We start from the raw sequence: 19,639 nt of genomic DNA on the forward strand, positions 1-19,639 counted from the left end.
ATTTGAGTGCATATATTTTTTCAAATAAGGGTTTTTGTTTTCTTCAAATAAATACCCAGAAGTAAAATTACTAAATTATATTGCAGTTCTGTTTTTAGTTTTTTGAGGAACTTCCATATTGCTTTCCATAGTGGCTGCACTGATTTACAATTCCAACAACAACACACAAGGGTTCCCTTTTCTCCACATCCTCACCAACACTTATTTGTTGTCCTTTTGATAATAGCCATTCTGACAGGTGTGAGGTGATATCTCATTGTGATTTTGATTTGCATTTCCCTGATGATTAGTGATATTGAGCATCTTTTCATGTGTCTGTGGCCAAATGTCTTCTTTGGAAAAATGTCTACTCAGGTCCCCTGGCCATTTTTAAATAGGGTTCTTTGCTATTCTGATGTTGAGCTATATGAGTACTTTGTATATTTTGGATATAAATCCCTTATCATTTTGCAAATACCTTCTCCCATTCAGTTGGCTGCCTTTTCATTTTGTTGATAGCTTCCTTCACTGTGCAGAGCTTTTCAGTTTAATGTAGTCCTATTTGTTTATTTTTGCTTTTGTTTCCCTTGCCTAAGAAGATGTATCCCCAAAAAATGTATTGCTAGGACTGACGTCAAAGAGCATACAACCTGTATTTTTTTCTAGGAGTTTGATGGTTTCAGGTCTTACGTTAAAGTCTTTAATCTAGTGTGAAAAAGTAGTCCAGTTTGGTTATTTTGCATGTAGCTGTCCAGTTATCCCAACACCATTTATTGAAGAGACTGTCTTTTCCCCATTTTGTATTCTTGCCTTCTTTGATTGACTATTTAAGTGTCATTTTATTTCTGAGATCTCTATTCTGTTCCATTGATTTATGTGTCTGTTTTTGTGCCAGTACCATACTATTTTGAATACTGTAACTTTGTAGTATAGTTTGAAATCAGAAGCATGATACCCCCAGCTTTGTTCTTTCTCAAGGCTATTTTGGCTATTTGGGGTCTTCTGTGATTCCATACAAACTTTAGAATTATTTGCTCTAGTTGTGTGAAAAATGCTTTTGGTATTTTGATAGGGATTGCGCCGAATCTGTAGACTGCCTGAGAAGCATTTTAACAATATTAACTCTTCCAATCCATAAGCATGGAATATATTTCCATTTTTTAATTTCATCTTCAGTACCTTCCATCCATGTCTAATAGTTTTCTGAGTAAAAGTCTTTTACCTCCTTAGTTAGGTTTATTTCTAGATACTTTACTCTTTATGATACAATTGTAAATTGGGTTGTTTTCTTAATTTCTCTTTCTGATATTTTGTTGTCTGTACAGAATTAGAGGAGATTTCTGTATATTAATTTTGTAATCTGCTACTTTACTGAATTCATTTATTAGTTCTAAGTTTTTTGGTGGTGTCTTTAGGATTTTCTATATATATAGTATCAGGTCATCTGCAAAGTGACAGTTTTAATTCTTCTTTTCCAATTTGGATTCCTTCTATTTCTTTTTCTTATCTGATTGCTGTGGCTAGAACTTACAATACCGTATTGAATAAAAGTGGCAAAAATGGGCATCCTTGTCTTGATCCTGATCTTAGAGGAAATGCTTTCAACTTTTCACCATTGAGTATGATGTTGGCTGTGGGTTTGTCATATATGGCCTTTATTATGTCGAGGTATGTTCCTTCTATACCCATGTTGTTGAGAGCTTTTATCATAAATGCATGTTGAATTTTGCTAAAAGCTTTTTCTACATCTATTGAGATAATATAATTTTTATTTTTTAATTTGTTAATGTGGTTATCACATTGATTTGTGGATACTGAACCATCCTTGCATCACTGGGATATAATTCTTTTAATGTATTGTTGAATTCAGTTTGTTAACATTTTGATGAGAATTTTTGCATCTAGGTTCATCAGTGACATTGGCCTGTGATTTTCTTTTTATGTGTGGTAATTTTGTCTGGTTTTGGTATCAGGATGATGCTGACCTCAGAACAAGTTCGGAAGCATTCCTTTCCCTTCAAATATTTGAAGTAGCTTGAGAGGGACAGATGTCAATCGTTCTTTAAATGTTTGGTAGAATTCATTAGTGAGGCCATTTGGTCCTGGACTTTTATTTTATGGGGCATTTTAAAATTACCGATTTAATTTCATTACTGGTAATCAGCTTTTCTATTTCTTCCTGAATCAATCTTGGGAGTTGTACATTTCTAGGAATTTATTTATTTCTTCTAGGTTGTCTTCTATTGGTGTAAAACTGTGTAGTAATTTCCTGTGATTCTTTGCATTTCAGTGGTGTCAGTTGTAACTTCTCTTTCACTACTGACTTTATTTATTTGGGCTCTCTTTCTTTTTTTCTTGATGGGTCTGGCTAAAGTTTATCAATTTTGTTTATCTTTTCAAAGAACCAGCTCTTAGTTTCATTGATCTTTTCTATTTTTTTTGTCTCTATTTCATTTACTTCTTCTCTGATCTTCATGATTTCTTTCCTTCAACTAATTTTGAGTTTTGTTTGTCCCTCTTTTTCTAGTTCCTTTAGGTGTAAGGTTAGATTGTTCGTTTGAGATTTTTGCTGTTTCCTGAGGTAATGCTGTATCACCATAAACCTTCCTCTTAGAACTGCTTTTGCTGTGTTCCATAGATTCTGGATCATCGTGTTTCTATTTTCATTTGTCTCCAGGTATTTTTTAATTCCCTCTTTGACTTCTTCAGTGATCCACCGGTTGTTTAGTAGCATATTGTTTTGCCTCCATGTATTTGTGTTTTTTGAAGTTTTTTTGTTTCTAGTAGTTGACTTCTAGTCTATTTAGCATTGTGGTAGGATAAGATACTTGATATGATTCCAATCTTCTTAAATTTAATGAGACTTGTTTTGTGGCCTAGCTAGAGATCTGTCCTGGAAAATGTTTCATGTGCACTTGAAAAGAATGTATATCTTGCTGCTTTTGGATGGAGTGTGTGTGTGTGTGTGTATATGTGTATATATATATTTTTTTCTATGTGGTCTAATCTGTCATTTAAGACCAGTGTTTCCTTAATGATTTTCTGTCTTCATGATCTGCCTATTGATGTAAGTGGAGTGTTAAAGTCCCCTACTATTATTGTATTACTCTCAATCTCTCCCTTTATGTTTGTTAATATTTGCTGTATGTATTTAGGTGCTCCTATGTTGGGTGTACACATATTTACAACAGTTAAATCTTCTTGTTGGATTGATCCCTTGATCATTATGTGATGTCCTTCTTTGTCTCTTGCTGCAGTCTTTGTTTTAAAGTCTATCTTGTCTGATAGAAGTATTGCTACCCCAGCTTTCTTTTTGTTTCCATTTGCATGGAATACCTCTTTCCATCCCCTTATTTTCAGTCTGTGTGTGTCTTTAGATCTGAAATGAGACTCTCCTAGGCAGCATACATATGGCTCTTGTTTTTTAATCCATTCAGCCTCTCTATGTATTTTGATTGGAGCATTTTAATCCATTTACATTAAAGTAAGTATTGATAGGTATGTACTTATTGCCACTGTGTTTACTGTTTTGGGGTTTTGTAGTTTTGTTTGTTTCTTCTTCTTTTGCTCTCTTTCCTTGTGATTTGATGACTGTCTCCAGTGTTATGTCTGGATTCCTTTCTCTTTTCTTGCATGTATGTATCTATTATAGGTTTTTGGCTAGTTGTTACCATGATGTTTATCTATAACACCTATATATGTGATTATTATAAGTTGATGATCTCTTAAATTTGACTGCATTCTAACAACCCCACATTTTTACTCCTCCCAACCGCATTTAACTTTTTTGTTATCATATTTTACATCTTTTTGGTTTTTGTAGCCCTTAGTTTTTGTGGATACTGATGGTTTTACTTTTGTCTTTTAACCCTCCTACTAGCTTTATAAGTGGCTGATCTACTACCTTTACTATATGTTTGCCTTTACCAACAAGACCTTTTCTTTTGTAATTTAAATGTTTCTAGTTGTGGTCTTCTTTCTTCTGCTTAGAGAAGTCCTTTTAACTTTTCTTGTAAAGCCAATTTAGTGGTTTGAAATCTTTTAGCTTTTACTTATCTATAAAACTCTTTATCTCTCCTTCAAATCTAAATGATAGCCTTGCTGAGTATTCTTAGTTGTAGATTTTTTTCCTTTCATCACTTTGAATATATGGTGCCACTAGCTTCTGGCCTGCACAGTTTTTGCTGAAAAGTCAGCTAACAGCTTTATGGGAATTCCCTTGTAAGCAACTAGTTGGTTTTCTCTTGCTGCTTTTAAGATTCTGTATCTTTAATTTGTGCCCTTCTAATTATAATGTGTCTTGGTGTAAATCTCTTTGGGTTCATCTTGTTTGGGACTCTCTGTACTTCCTGGATCTGGATGTCTGTTCCCTTTCTCAGGTTACGGATATTTTCAGCTATTATTTCTTCAAATAAATTCTCTGCCTCTTTCTCTCTTCTCCTTCTGGGGCCCCTAGAATGCGAACATTAGTATGCTTGATGTTGTCCCAGAGGTCTCTTAGGCTAACCTCATTTTTAAAATTCTTTTTTCTTTTTTCTGCTCAGCTTGGGTGATTTACACTACTCTGTCTTCCAGTTCACTGATCTCTCTGCATTTATTTAAAAGGTTTACATTGAACTACACATGTCTCTTCATTCAGGCAGCAAATTTGGGTAGCGTTATAGCTTCTAGTTAGACACGCTTTAAAGCCTTGTAATCTGGTATAATTTACAGTACAGATTTGCAATAAAAGAATGTCATCATGGTAAGTGTGGTCCAAAGGGAAAGCACACAGAAGTGGAACTGAACTATTCTCTATGCCTTATTTTCCTCATGTGAAAATTAGTACCTACCCCATATGTCTAAAGGAGTGACAGAAGAATAAAATGTGGTACAGACATGAAAGAACTTTAAGGCACTATTATTAAGATAAGACTAATAAAATCTCCCATTTGGAAAATGTGTAACATTCAAATTACCTGTCTATATATTCTAAATGTTTGGTCCATTTTTAAGCTGTCATTATAAGTGTGTCCTATTGTATGTGTATAATCTAGCATACACAGAAATGAGTGGCAAATATAAAATTTAAAGTAAGGTTATTATTTCAAGTATGGATTCAGAATATGGACATACTGTGATAGTATAATTTAGGAGTTAAAAGTGTATGTAAAAGAGAAAAATGGCTTTGACAGAACAAATCCACTGAAACATAAACATGACTTATTGGCTCTGTGACCTTGAATGTATTAAAATTCCTAATTCTTAGTTTCCAAATTTGTAAAATAAATATAATAACAATAACAAATATATAATCCATATAAAAAGTTTAACTAAGTACCTGGTGCCTAGAGAGTATTAGTACATGTTTACTGTTGCCTTTATCTAGATAATATATTAATATCTACACAGGGTTGAGTGCATTTCAAAGTACTAATGTACACACTGTCCAAATTACTTATTTGCTCTCACTAGTTTTGAAAGAGAGAAGGTTTTTGTGAGTCAACCACAGGAAAAAGATAAAACACTTGCACTGAAATGTGCTCTAAAAAACCTTAATTTCAGTTGCATTTGAAATAGGAAAGTATGGATTATATAATCACTCCACATTGAATTTTAAAGATCAAAAATATAACAATTAAAGCCAGCAACAATCAGACCCTCTAAATATATGTGACCAAATTAACTGACATTTATGCACAATTATTATTTATATTTTAGACATTATCCCCAGCTGAAATGACAACACATGTAGTCAAATCATCCTGTTCATAAACTTAAAATTCCTTTAAGAGAAAAATACCTTTCTTGTTACTTTCTCTTTTTTTCCCTTGCTTCAGTAAGGAACAGTATGATCTTTTGTATTTTAGCTATAAAGAATGAAGTAAAAAAAACTCAAAAAACGTAATGTACATTTAAATTAAACTTAGGTATTTTCTAAGCTTACAATTTACAAATAATGGCAATATTAAAAACAAAATCTATAACTAGGGTTTATGTTTTTACAGCATGGCTTGTTTCTAGTGTTTAAAACAATCATGCATTTCAACATGAATTATTTTACAAAGAACTGTCTCCTCTGCCCCTCAGGCTGAGATAAAATAGGCAAAGGCAGATAAATCAGTTTTTCCTTTTCTTTTCATCGATTATAAGACAAAGCAATGTCCACGTACTGTCCTTTGGAGTTTAGATGACGAGATTATATGGAATTCATTTGATTAGTTTATTGAATTCTCTGGTGAGCTGTCAAACAAAAACAAACAAGTATAAAATCCCATTTACAATTTGCTGAATTGTAGTCATAAAGAATGATGTGAGAGGTTATGTTGAAAAATGATGATTTATGAGTGTCTGTTTTTCCGATATAAGTTATTCCAATAAAAGTGATACATTAGTCAAAAATGGCACTTATTATTATGACATCAAAACTTTTTAATTATAAATGTGGAATTAAGCTAATCTCAAAAAGGAAAAGCTAAATCAGGATATAGTTATTAGTTCTTATAAAATCAATTCTTTCATTCAAATATTCTATAAACAAATACTTATCATATGCACACAAAAAATCTTAATAATAAAAAGAAAACTAGATGCACAAGACCTATTATCATTTTACTTCAGCCTTGGATCACAAGATCACATGGTGCTTTTAAACATTTTGGTAAAAACTCATTTTTTTCTATATTTGATGACATCTTACGGTGTGAACTTGATAGCTTTTAAAATATTTAACTTAATTTTACTGAGCAATGGTGGCAAAAGTATATCCATCCCCCTTCACTAACGTCGCTGATTGTATTCAGAGGCTGAAGTTCTGCACAACCAGGCTTTTCCCTCTTTCTTATACTTGGAGACTCTTACATATTTTTCCTTTCCATATTGGGATCTAGATTAATGTACTATATATTTAGCATTTAAAATTTTTTAAATTCATCTAAAAATGTTTGCTTTTAAAAGACAGATCTGAAATATTTAAACCTAATTGTAAGCCTTAGTTCCTGGAAATGAATTTTGTATCTGATTATAAAGAACTTTTTTCTACACTATAGTTCAATGTAAAAAAAAAAGTAGTTGAATTATTTAAAAAACATTGCCTAACTTATGCTACGTCAAGGACTATATATTTTCTAAAATGCTACATCCTTTCAAGAAATGACATTTCTCTATTTAATAGTTAGCTCTGATGTCTCAGGTTTAAACGTTTACACACAAAAATACTAAAAAGGATTTTTTGAGAATGTTAATCTGTACATAGTGACACCAGAAAACATCTCATTAAGCCAAAGTCCCCTTTAAGTAGTTTTCTGAAATCCCCACTGTCTTTAATCTTCTTCCTATCACTAGTTGTTGCTGACTATTCTCATATATATGAGAGTAAACTTTTATTATCCATGGTCCCAACTTTAGAGTGGCTGCTCCTCTTATCTGAGGGAAAGGGGATATAGTCTTAGGAGTAATGTAAGTACAAAATCCACAATGACTCATGATTTCCATGAACATGATAATACCCTCACCGCCCTCCATTATGTATGACACTCCATTACACCCAACCACAAAATCAAGGCTCTGTTAAAAAGTGAAACTCTCAATTTCCCCTTGTGTTGTAATGGTGACAAAAATTCTTATTAAAATGATGTGAATGAAGTGAAAACATTTCAATAGTCAATGCATTTCAATAGAGATCTCAAATACACCAATGACATTACATAAAGAAAAATATTTTAAAACTTCCATACTTAGAAATTACATGCCCAGGGGTGAATCCAAAATAAACATGAGCATAGCTATAAAAAAGTCACTTATCATTCACTTATATTTTCTTTTGAATATCATAACCTCTTCCAAAAAGGACAGAGGAATATTTAAGACCCTCAGATTAATTTATTTTCTATTGTGTGTAACTATAGTTCCTATAAAATCCTGACCTCCAGAAGTGTTATATGACTTGATGTCAGAAAGTTGTTAAATACATTCACTGGGGATAAAAGCATGAGTGCTCAGTGATTGAGCACAAGTAGCAGGTACTTTTCAGAAAGCATTTAAAGTTTAATGTGAACAGCACTGAAGAGCAAACATAAAATTTATTAGAAATTTCTCATACTGAAGCACAATCTCTTCTATAGCATCACTTTCCTATAACAGCTGCCTTTCAGTACTAGGAAGGCTGTCTGGAGTTAAAAACAACAACTCATCCTTGTTCCAGAGTTCACTCTTTCAAATGCTTGACAATTGTTACCATGTCTTTTAAAATTTTTCTATATTTTAGGCAAAAGTTTGTATAATCTTTTATGTATAGAAGGAAAAATGTTTAGATCTCTCACCGTCCAAAGGTCAGTCTTTCTTAAATAGTCTCAAGGTTTTCAGGGTTCTTAAGATAAGGTATGCAATGTTAAACATAAATTATATTATGGTATAACATTAATCTGTCTGCCTGTCTATCCATCTGTCCGTCCATCCATCCAACTAGTTACTGATCACTAAATAATAGTCAGCCTCTAAGATGGATTCAAGTAATCTCTGTATTCTTATATTTATGTCTCGTGTAATTCTCTCCCGTTGAGTGTGGGATGGACTTGTTGACTCACTTTTATCAAATAAAATACAGAACTGATGGAATGTCACTTCGGCTCTATGAAAAGATGGCAGATTGCATCTTGGCTACTCCCTTGCATCGCTCCCTCTGGGGAATCTAGTTTCCATGTTGTGAGGCATCCCTGTAGAGAGGCTCTCATGAGAAAGCAGGGAAGTGGATCACAGAAACTGAGATAAAAAAAGTTGCTGTTTCAAGTCGCTAAATTTGGGAGTAATATGTTATGCAACAATAGGTACACCAATTATGCCAGGCACATAGTAGTAAATAAGATAGGTAAGGTCCCACTTAAAGCTACAGACCCAAAAACATGAGTTCTTAAAAGTTACGTTGCAAGTCTATGTTTGAATAAGGAAAAGGGTCCATACATAATAAAGAATTTTATATAGATACATTTTTTTCTGGTAAAAACCCAATAACAAAATATTTTAAAAATAAAAGTATACAGCACAATAAAATCTGCATATTGTTAATGAAATTGTTTGACTACATCTGCCTTTCTTAAAGAAACATGATACTCCTTCCCAAATCACCATCACCTCAATATAATTAGTTAGCATAGCACTTTTTAAGTTAATTTTAACTATTATCACATATTTTAAGAATCAGTTTTACTGAGGTCAAGTTTATATACAACAAAATTTACCAAATTTAAATTGTATTATATGTTTTGACAAATATATATACAGTTGTATAACAAACACAATAACCACAATATAGAATATTTTGTCACCCCCAAAATGTTCCCTCTTTCTTCTTTGCAGTTTAAATGGATTCAAGCAGTGTAAAGCCTTTTGTGTCTGGCTTCTTACTCAATGTAATAGTTTTGAGAGTCATACATGGTGCTAAATATATGGGCAGCTCATTCCTTTGTATTGCTAAGAAATATTTCATGGTATGGAATATAATACAATTTGTAGATGCATTTATCAGCTAAAGGACACTTGAGTTGTTTCCAGTTTGGAGCTTTTTTGAATAAAGCTCCTATGAATATGCAAGTATGAGACTTTGGGTAGATACATGTTTTTATTGCTCTTGAGTAAATAGCTAAGAGTAGAACTGCTGGCTGGTAAGATAAGTGTACGTTTAACTTTATAAGAACCTGTCAAACTGTTCTGCAAAGTGGCTGTGTTATTTTGCATTCCGACCAGAAATGAAAGGATGTTATATTAAAGTTGCTCTACATCCTTGTCAATGCACAGTAGTATCAGTCTTTTAAATTTCAGCCATTCTAGTGGGTGTGTAGTTGTACCTCACTGTGGATTTAATTTCTATTTCTCCAATGATTAATGGTGTTGAGCAGCATTTCATGAGCTTAACTGTATATCTTCCTCAGTGAAGTCTCTCGTTAATTGATTTGCAGGTTTTCAACAGGGTTATATATCTTCTTATTGAATTATAAAGAGTTCTTCATATCTTCTAAATAACAGTGCTTTATCAGATAATTGTTTTGCAAATATTAGTCAGTAGCTTGCTTTTTTATTTTAAGGGTATTTTTCAAACAAATGTTTTAAATTTTGATGGTTTAACTTATCATTTCTTTTTCTTAAATTTCTTGCTTTTGTGTCCTAAAAGATCTTTGATTAACCCAAGATCATAAAATTTTTGCCTGTTTTCTAGAAATTTTATGGTTTCAGCTGTTGCACTAAGGTCTGTGATCAATCTTGAGTTAACTTTTGTACACACTGTAGGATGAAGGTCAAGTTTTGTTTTTTTTTTAATGTGGTTTTCCAATTGTTCCACCACCTTTTGTTGAAAAGACTATAATTCCCCCCATTGAATTACCTTGGTGCATTGGTCAAAAATCAGTTGTTTATGTCTGTGCAGGTCTATATTAGAACTGTCTATTCTGTTCCATTAATCTATATTTTTATCCTTATGCTTAAACCAGACTGCTGTAACTAGTGTAGTTTTCGGACAGTGGCAGTCCTTCAACTTTGTTCTTCGTAAAAAAAATGTTACTTTCTCCAAAAAAGCCTGCTGAGATTTTCATTGTGATTGTGCTTTAATCTGCAGATTTGGGGGAAACTGAAATCTCAACACTATAAGAGTCCCGTACCACACAAAGACTTGGGCTTCTTGGTACCACGCCCATGCCCATGGTGGTTTAAAATCTGGAGATCAACAAGTCCTGTGAAACCCAGTGGAGGGATGATAACGAAGACTGTCTGATTCCTCCATGCCCACTCCTTCAATGCTTATCTTTCTCCTGCTGTTGTTTTGATATATCATTTCTGAGTATAAACTATTTGAGTCCTGTAAGTCCTTTCCCTAATCAATTACTTAAAGGAATTAACATGGTTAGCATAGTACTCACCAAGATCTCACTATGATTACTTAGTTTTAAATGATATCAGTAAAATTGAGGAAATAATAATGGTTTTCCAATGCTTTCAGCCAGGCCTGGGCTTCTAATGCCCCAGGAATATAGCCTGGTTTGAGCTGAACCACTTACTCACAGTGGACTAATATGCTTTAACTCATATAAAAGATGTAGGGTTGAAAAACACATATGCCCTTGGAAGTTATCATATTAAAATACTTGTCTTATAATTTCTCTGGTGTGTCAAAAATGGCACACCAAGGAGGTTTTCATTAGTACTATTAGTTCACAAATTCAGGTGTAACAATTCAAAGTTTAATAAAATAAAGCAGACTATGGTCAGATAAAAAGTGATTCTCCATAAGTGTGGGTGAAGTCAAAAGAACTTCATTGTGTGATTTTGATTTATATCCAAATGCTGGCACCAATTTCATATGCATTTCCAGGAAATAAATGTAAAAATCTATCTCCAATACTTAAAATATAATCACATCCAAATCTCAGCTTCGATTTCCTTAACACTGTCAGTTTCTTATCTTTCCCCTTCCTGGCTCTTTAAAGCCATGAGTTTCATACATTCCTTCCAGATCTGTGGTTAGTAGTTAGAAAACTTCAAACTAAATTTAGTGATTTTTCACATATCCCTTTTAAAAAATAAATTTTAGTAACCACTAAATGTGATAGCTAGCTCACCAATAAATAAAAAATATAGAACCATACATGTTTTAAACCCTCAGTTTAAAATGATTCATTAAAAATACGGGTCTAGTTTTTGGATCTTGTTTTTTTTTTTTTTTGCAGTACGCAGGCCTCTCACTGCTGTGGCCTCTCCCATTGCGGAGCACAGGCTCTGGACGCACAGGCTCAGCGGCCATGGCTCACAGGCTCAGCCGCTCCGCGACATGTGGGATCCTCCCGGACCGGGGCACGAACCCGTGTCCCCTGCATCAGCAGGCAGACTCTCAACCACTGCACCACCAGGGAAGCCCTAGGGTCCCATTTTGATATAAAGATTTTTGCAAAGTGAATCAGAGGAAATTAAATGTATGCCTTTAAAAAATTAAAGTGGAATGTTCTGTAATCTCAAGGTCAAAAAAGTGGTATGAATGATGAATGTTACCAGGATGAAGAAATCACTAGGGGATAGGGAGATCAAGGAGGATTTCTTGAAGGGCAAAGGAGCTAAAATATGTTCCTCAAGATAAGTAGGTTGTAACCAGAAGACAGTATTTTAAACAGAAAGAATGATAGAAAGGCACAAAAACAATAATTCACAAGTCATGTTTGAAGGATGATGACTACATTAGTAAGACTGTACTAGCGCATGAATATAGGGAGAGGTAAGAGATAAGACGGGATGAAAGACTTTTAATACCAGGATAAGAACTTAGATTCTGCACAGAATGGAGGGCCATTGAAGGTTTCTAAAGAAGAGAAGGACATAACGAATGCAGAATTATTATTTCCACCCACAGGTCTTAGTTCTACTACTAGAGTTATGTAGAATGAGTCGATTCCTTTTTCCATGATAGCCCTAAAACCTGCTATTATGTTCTTCCATTAGGGATAAGGATGAGAAGGACAGATTAAAGAGAGAGACTGAAATCATGAAACAGTTAAGCCATTCGCCATCTGTACAAGGCTTGAAATGAGCACAAAATTATGAAGAGAAAGAAAGGGATGGCTATGAGTTCATGTAACCACAAACTTTTTTCCAAATGAGAAATGTTCTTATAAGTTGAACATATTTCTTACTTTATTTCACTTTAAAATTCACTGCAGAGTGTAATGAGCAGCTTCAAAACCAAGTTCTTCACTGACACAGAGAAGTGCTGTCTCAAGAACAGACAGCAATTCTGCAGAGACAATCACATTTACTGAGGGGCTAACCCGTGCAGCTCTGAGAGTACATCAGACAGTTTTCCCTGCACTCTTTCCAATTATTTTACATACTTTTCTTAGGATGACGGGTATTCTTGAAGCATTAAAATAGCATCCATAGAAGTCATTTAGGTTGTATTCTTTAAACACTCCTTTCATTGTTAAAGGATGTTTTCCAATTGAAAAAGTCTAAATTATAAAACCTAAACCCATGCTTGTGCAACATAAAATATGCTGCAATAGGGCTTCCCTGGTGGCGCAGTGATTGAGAGTCTGCCTGACGATGCAGGGGACACGGGTTCGTGCTCCGGTCCGGGAGGATCCCGCATACCGCGGAGCAGCTGGGCCCGTGAGCCATGGCCTCTGAACCTGGGCATCCGGAGCCTGTGCTCCGCAACGGGAGAGGCCACAACAGTGAGAGTCCTGCGTACCGGGAAAAAAAAAAAAAAAAAATATATATATATATATATATATATATATATATATATGCTGCAATAAAATCCTAATGTTACTCTCTTTATAGCAATATTAACTAATCGATATTTTCAGAATATTTGGCAGTTTCATTTTGATGATGATAACACTAAAACACTTTCATAACTACACACAGTAAATAATGTCTTCTTATGTGTTCCTTTATAGGATTTATGGAAAAGTATAAGGCATAAGCAATACTATATTAAAAAAATAAGTACCCTGTGACCAAATAAAATGGATTTTAAACCTTGACCTTAGTTGGCTCAGGACTACTTTATTTGTTTTCCAAGCTACAAATTTCAGGACCCCAGGGTTGGATATAAATTTAAGGTCCAAAATAATGTACCCTCTGTCCTATTAAGTTGGAAAAGTTATAGTTTACCAAAGATTAGTCCTTCCTGATTCTTTAAAACAATAAAGAGATTTAAAAATGCATTTATTAACCTTTTAAGGTTAATGATTTATCATTCAGCCTGCTTGTCTAGTAACATGTATCATTGGATATATGTATCATCATTTCAATTTCAATTTACTGTATAACTGGTTTTATTGAAAGGATTTGGAGTCTAAATTCATATTTATTGAGAAATTCTATCTTCCTAGAAATTACTGCTACGTTAGCAATAAGACAAACTAACATAGCTTGGTAATTAACCATATTGATTCACACTGTACACTTCATATCTTTGTGTCTTTCTAGAATACTATAATTTTTAGTTTTAAATTACATTTATGAACTAATTACAATAAAGAAGGAAAAATTTTAAACTAAAGGCAAGTTTTTAGTATTTAGATAAAATTCTTCCTGTAATTATAGGTACAGTTAGAGAGAAAACTAAAATTCAACAAAATATCAAGTAACCAAATTGTACATCTCAAGCCACATACCTGACATTGCCCTTGGTGTTTCTGAGAACTGTTGCAGCAAAATTCTGTGTGACACCCACCAAGCTGATTCCATCCACTTCCACAATCTGGTCATTGACTTGTATTCTTTGGGAAGAGGGAAAAAATTACCCACAATTAGTTTTTCTGATAATATATTACCATTCCCAATAAATGAATTGACAAAATTGATTTTCAAGATACTCTTATTGATTCAAAATTTGTCTCCAAGTTCCAGATCTTAGTCAAAAGCTTAATGTTTTCTAAAAATTATTTTGAAAAACAGAAATAAGCAATAAGTGGAGAGATTCCGTTTATCCAACATCCATACTCCTATCACAAAGAATTGATAACTGCTAATGGATGACACATTTAAACCATATTTTAGCCCATAATAAATCACATAAAACATAACAGAGCCAACTGAAATACCCTTTGGGCCTCATACCTAACCCTCATCCCACCTCTCCTCCCCAAGGAAAAATATCACCAGGAATTGCAGGGAATCCTTCCAATTCAAGTTGTATACTTGAATTATGTAATGCTTGTTAAGTGTATGTGTAATGCTCACAAGTGTATCTATATAGGTAGATAGATATACACACGTATATAAATACACATATACACACACACGCACATACATGAGTGTATGTGCGTGTGTATGTATATTTATTTATGTCTAGGAGCTATATATAGTATTATTGTAGTTTATCATATAATGCCTTTAAAGTTGTATACATGTTTTATATATACCATTTTTTATTCCTCAAAATGAAGTATTTCAATCATGGAGAAATGCAGAGGGAATTAGATAATAAACACTCATGTACCCAACACCCAACTTTATCAAATTCCGGCACTGCAATATTTGAGTCAGACTTTTTTCTAAAAACAATATTACAAAAAAGCCAAAGCCCCTTTATTATTTGTCTTCAATTCTATTCCCTTCTCTGCTTCTACAGAAGTAACTATCATTAATTTTGATGCTTAGCCTTTCTACTGATGCTTTGAAATATAAATAATACATACACATGAAGAGGCACAATATGTGTACATCTGCAGTTTTCAAACATTATGAAATATACCTCTCTTGCTACAATTTAGTTTTCTTCACTCAACATTATATATGAGATTTATCCATGGTTATAAATACAATTCTAGCTAGTTCATTTTATTTTACTTAATTTAATTAAATTAATTTATTTATTTTTTGGATTGGCAGTATTTTTATTCTCTGTTCTGGTAGGTCTAAATAGGAAGCCAACTTAATTCAGAAGTTGATAAGTGATAACCTAGCTAGTTCATTTTAACAAGCATATAGTATTATCTTTCATGAATATTCTAAAATATATTCATCCATTATTTTGCAGATGGGCACTGTATTGTTTTGAATTTTAGCTATTATGAATACTGATGTAATAACTAATTTCATATGTCTCCTTACGTACATGTATGAGTTTCTCCAGGATATATAGCTAGAAACAGAATTTCTGAGTCAAAGAACACAGGCATTTTCAACTTTGGCAAACGGACACATTTCAGTTCAAAATGCTTATACCAGTGCAAATTCCCAACAGCACTGTAGAGAGGTTCTGAGTCTCTCCACACCCTCACCAATACTTGGTATATTCAGACCCTTTAAATACCACCAAACTTATAATTGTAAAAAGGTATCATGTGATTTTAATTGCATTTCCCTGATTATAGTGCGGTTCAGTTTTTTCGTAAGTTTATGAGTCATAATGTCCCCTTCTGAAAACTGTTAGAACCTTTTACCAATCTTTGTTGAGTGTTTTTTCTCATAGATTTATATAAGATGTCTTTATCTTGTATACTAACACTTTCTTAATTAAATATGTTGCAAATATCTTTGGCCCAATCTGTAGCTCATCTTTTCACATTTTTGAGGGAAATGGTGGTTTTTAAAAATATAATCATATTTTTAATTTTAGCTTTATATTAGGTAGTTTTTGTGTTTTGTTTAAGGAATCCCTTTGTGCCTCAAGGTTATAAAAACATTCTATATTTTCTTTTAAAGGTCTTAAATTTTGTTTTTCTGCATTTTTAGTTATCCACCTGTAAATAATTTTTTATTATGATATGCGTTAACAATCTTATTTTTTCCAAGTATATAAACAATTGGGTTAACAACATTTAATAGTCCACTTTTTACCCACTGAGTTGTAGTGCTGCCCCTGTCAGGTTTCAAATGTGCATCAATGTGGTTTCTACTTGACTGTCTATTTTTGCACACTTACATTGTTTCATAATTAGTTTTGATATTTCATAGGGTAATTCCCTTTACCTAGTTCATTGTCTTCAAAATTTTCTGAGCTCTTCTTGGGCTTTTTCTTTTCATAGTTTGTTTTGGATTTACTAGCCAAATTCTCTAAAAACATTTTTTGGAGTTTTAATAAAATTATACTGATTTCTAAGATAAGTTTGGGAAAAACTGAATCTTTATCATATTGTTTCTTCCCATCAATAAAAATTAACTGCTACTATAATTATCTTGAGCAGATGTTGTATATATCACATGCTGTTGCTATGTATTAAGAAAAGTTATTTAAAGCTTGGAAATAAAAACCAAAGGAGAGGCAATATGTTGTTTCAATGTCATGTACATACATTATTAAACAGGCCCAACCAAGGATAATTTGGGGGAATGTATTTTAATTGATCCACTGTTTTTAAAATTGATTAAAAGTCTTAGACATACTAAAGTAGAACGTTAATTTGTAGACGTTTGTCCTAAATAAAATCAGATACTTTTCTTCTGTTATTAAAGATAATCCCATAGGTCATGGTTTATTTCCCTGTAGAATATTAACTGGCTTTGTATCTATCTTAGCAATGTTATTCTAACATTACTTTATTAACTTGCATGTAAACACCTACTCCTAAAATGTTCTTTGAACCACACTTACCATCTCACTGGTTCTCTCATTAATTAGTGAGTTGAATAAAGTCTGATACATGTATGTTTTATATTTATGAAAGTCATCTGTTAAACTCTGAATATTAGCCTGTAATAGCTTTGGAGTTTCCATAAGAGGCCAGAGTGGATTCACAAAACTAATTCAATTGTGTTACCACAGAAATGCCTTCATGGACTTTTGTTTGGTCCCCAGAGTTAGTCTAAAGCAGCAACAGAACTTTATCTTTGCTATCATGTTTTATTCTAATTCAATACTTTTGACTTTTTTTTTTCTTGGTTCTTGGCCATGTTGGTTCCGGACCTAGTATGTACTAGATAACAGCGACATCAACAACAACAACAACAATAAATAATTCCCCACTGGTAGAAGAAATGACTGGGAGTGTAATTTCATAATCTGACCATTTGGGACTTCTAATGGGATTATGGGGATCTGTTATCTCCCATGTAAGAGAAGATAAAGAATTTGAGTTGCTATCCTTTAATTTCTTTGTCTATTTGGGATCTCAGACTATTTCATTAAAAAAAATTCATGAACACTAGAAAGCAAAAAGCCCTTTGAATCTTGACTAGTGAGTTTTTTGTTTCTTGGATTACTTAACCTGTTTCTGAAGTTGCAGAACTGAGGCTACAAATTCTCTGTGCTGCTGTAATTGAGAGAACCCATGATCTCACTGTGTGCGTATGAAGTATGTTCCTAACTTAGAAGGGTATTAATAAACTAAATTATAAAGCCTCTTAAATTAAAGGAGCGATAATCTAATTGGTTCATAGAGAATAATAAGCACTTTCATAAATCTTATATTTTAGTATCTAATGAGAGTTTAAATGTGCTAGACGTTTAGGAAAAAAAATCCTTCTTGGAGATTCTGCTAGAAGCTCAGAAGTATTTTCATATAAGAGACCAAGTTCATGTAATAAAAGTGAGTCTTTGGACAAATAAGACTAACTAAATAATTTTGGTTTAAAATACCTATCTATGTTTTCTCCATGATTTTGTAAAGGTGTGGGTTTGTATTTTTCTGAAGAGACCAGTTAATCTGAACTTCCTAAAATTCTGATACAAATACTGATCAGATAAATTAAGTACCCCTACATAAAGTTTAAAAAGCATAAAAAATATAAAATTGTGCTCAACTAAACTGAATCATAATACTAACAAACTTTTATATCAATGGTAATTATGTTTTATAGAGTGTCAGCTTAAAACATGATTTCCAAGATTCTTAGTTATTTCGAAAACCTTGGTCATAAAGCTTTTAATATATACAACTCTCCTTATGTTAAAATGTTACAAAGTTACTATAACTTTGCATCATGTTAATGAACGTGTTTATTCTTGCACTTTAAGAATATGTAAAAATAGTACATGTGGCTGTAGAAAATTGTATTTGTTAGTCTGCTAAATTGCTTGTGTATGATAGGTGATTATTATCAACTTCCTATCTATGAGTGAAGGTTGCTTCTAGAAGGTGGTTAGGTAGACTATGAGTTAAATTTAAAATGAGTAATTAAGACTATGCTAACAGCAATGCGATAGAAAAAAAAAATGAGTAGGTAAGGTAATGGAATGAATTTCTGTTTTTCAAGAGAATGAATAGCAATTTAGTCCAAAAGTATCAGCCTGTTTTAGAATATGAAAGAACATAATGAACATCAAAACTTGAGTGTGTGGAGAAAGTTGAGGAAGGTTTAAAGAAGCGATTTTTATTTACCTTGGTTTATACCATGTGGGGCCAGAAAGATGCTATAAAATGTGCTGCATTTTGACAAAACTTTTTTTTTGCGGTACGCGGGCCTCTCACTGTTGTAGCCTCTCCCGTTGCGGAGCACAGGCTCCGGACGCGCAGGCTCAGCGGCCATGGCTCACGGGCCCAGCCGCTCCGCGGCATGTGGGATCTTCCCGGACTGGGGCACGAACCCGTGTCCCCTGCATCGGCAGGCGGACTCTCAACCACTGCGCCACCAGGGAAGCCCAAAACTTACTGAGTTTTGAAGGATTTATTCAAAATATAATTTAGAAGAAAAGAGTGTAGTTCTTCTACTACCAGAGTTACATAGAACGAGTCAATTCCTTTCTCCATGATAGCCCTTCATATATTTGAGAACTGCTAATATGTTCCTCCATTAGGGGTAAAGGAAGAGAAGGACTGTGAAGAGAGAGGCTGAAATCATGAGACAGTTAAGAAGCCATTTGCCATTTGTACAGTTTGAAATGATAACAGCACAAAATTACGAATGAGAGCTCCTTTTACTTCACATTCTCATCAGCGTTCATGTTGATAGCATTTTAGATTTTGGCCATTCTAATAGGTATCTAATGGTATTTATCGTGGTTTTAATTTGCAGTAACTCATAGATTGGAAGAAAAATTTTAGGCTGGTATCTAGAATATTATAAAGAACAGTTACAAACCAATAATAAAAAGACAAACAACCCAACTTAAAAATAAGTCAAAGAAAAATATTCAATACCATATGATCCCACTTACATGTGGAATCTAAAAAACAAAACAAACAAACAAAACAAGAAAACCCACCAGCTCACAGATACAGAGAACAGATTGGTGGTTGCCAGAGAGTAGGGG

At 33.3% G+C, this 19,639-nt stretch overlaps 1 protein-coding gene across 6 annotated transcripts in view; it reads right to left on the bottom strand.

Annotated features, from left to right (window-relative positions):
- PPP1R9A (protein phosphatase 1 regulatory subunit 9A) overlaps positions 1–19,639 on the bottom strand; it is a 320,392-nt gene that overhangs the window by 108,496 nt on the left and 192,257 nt on the right. For all 6 annotated transcript variants that reach the window (XM_082846441.1, XM_082846440.1, XM_082846438.1 and 3 more), the window contains exon 4: positions 14,118–14,222. In XM_082846441.1, coding sequence (XP_082702567.1) covers positions 14,118–14,222 — 105 coding nt within the window. The remainder of the gene's footprint in view (positions 1–14,117; positions 14,223–19,639) is intronic.

This window comes from Leucopleurus acutus, assembly GCF_964270905.1.
Source record: "Leucopleurus acutus genome assembly, chromosome: 9".
NCBI lineage: Eukaryota > Metazoa > Chordata > Mammalia > Artiodactyla > Delphinidae > Leucopleurus > Leucopleurus acutus.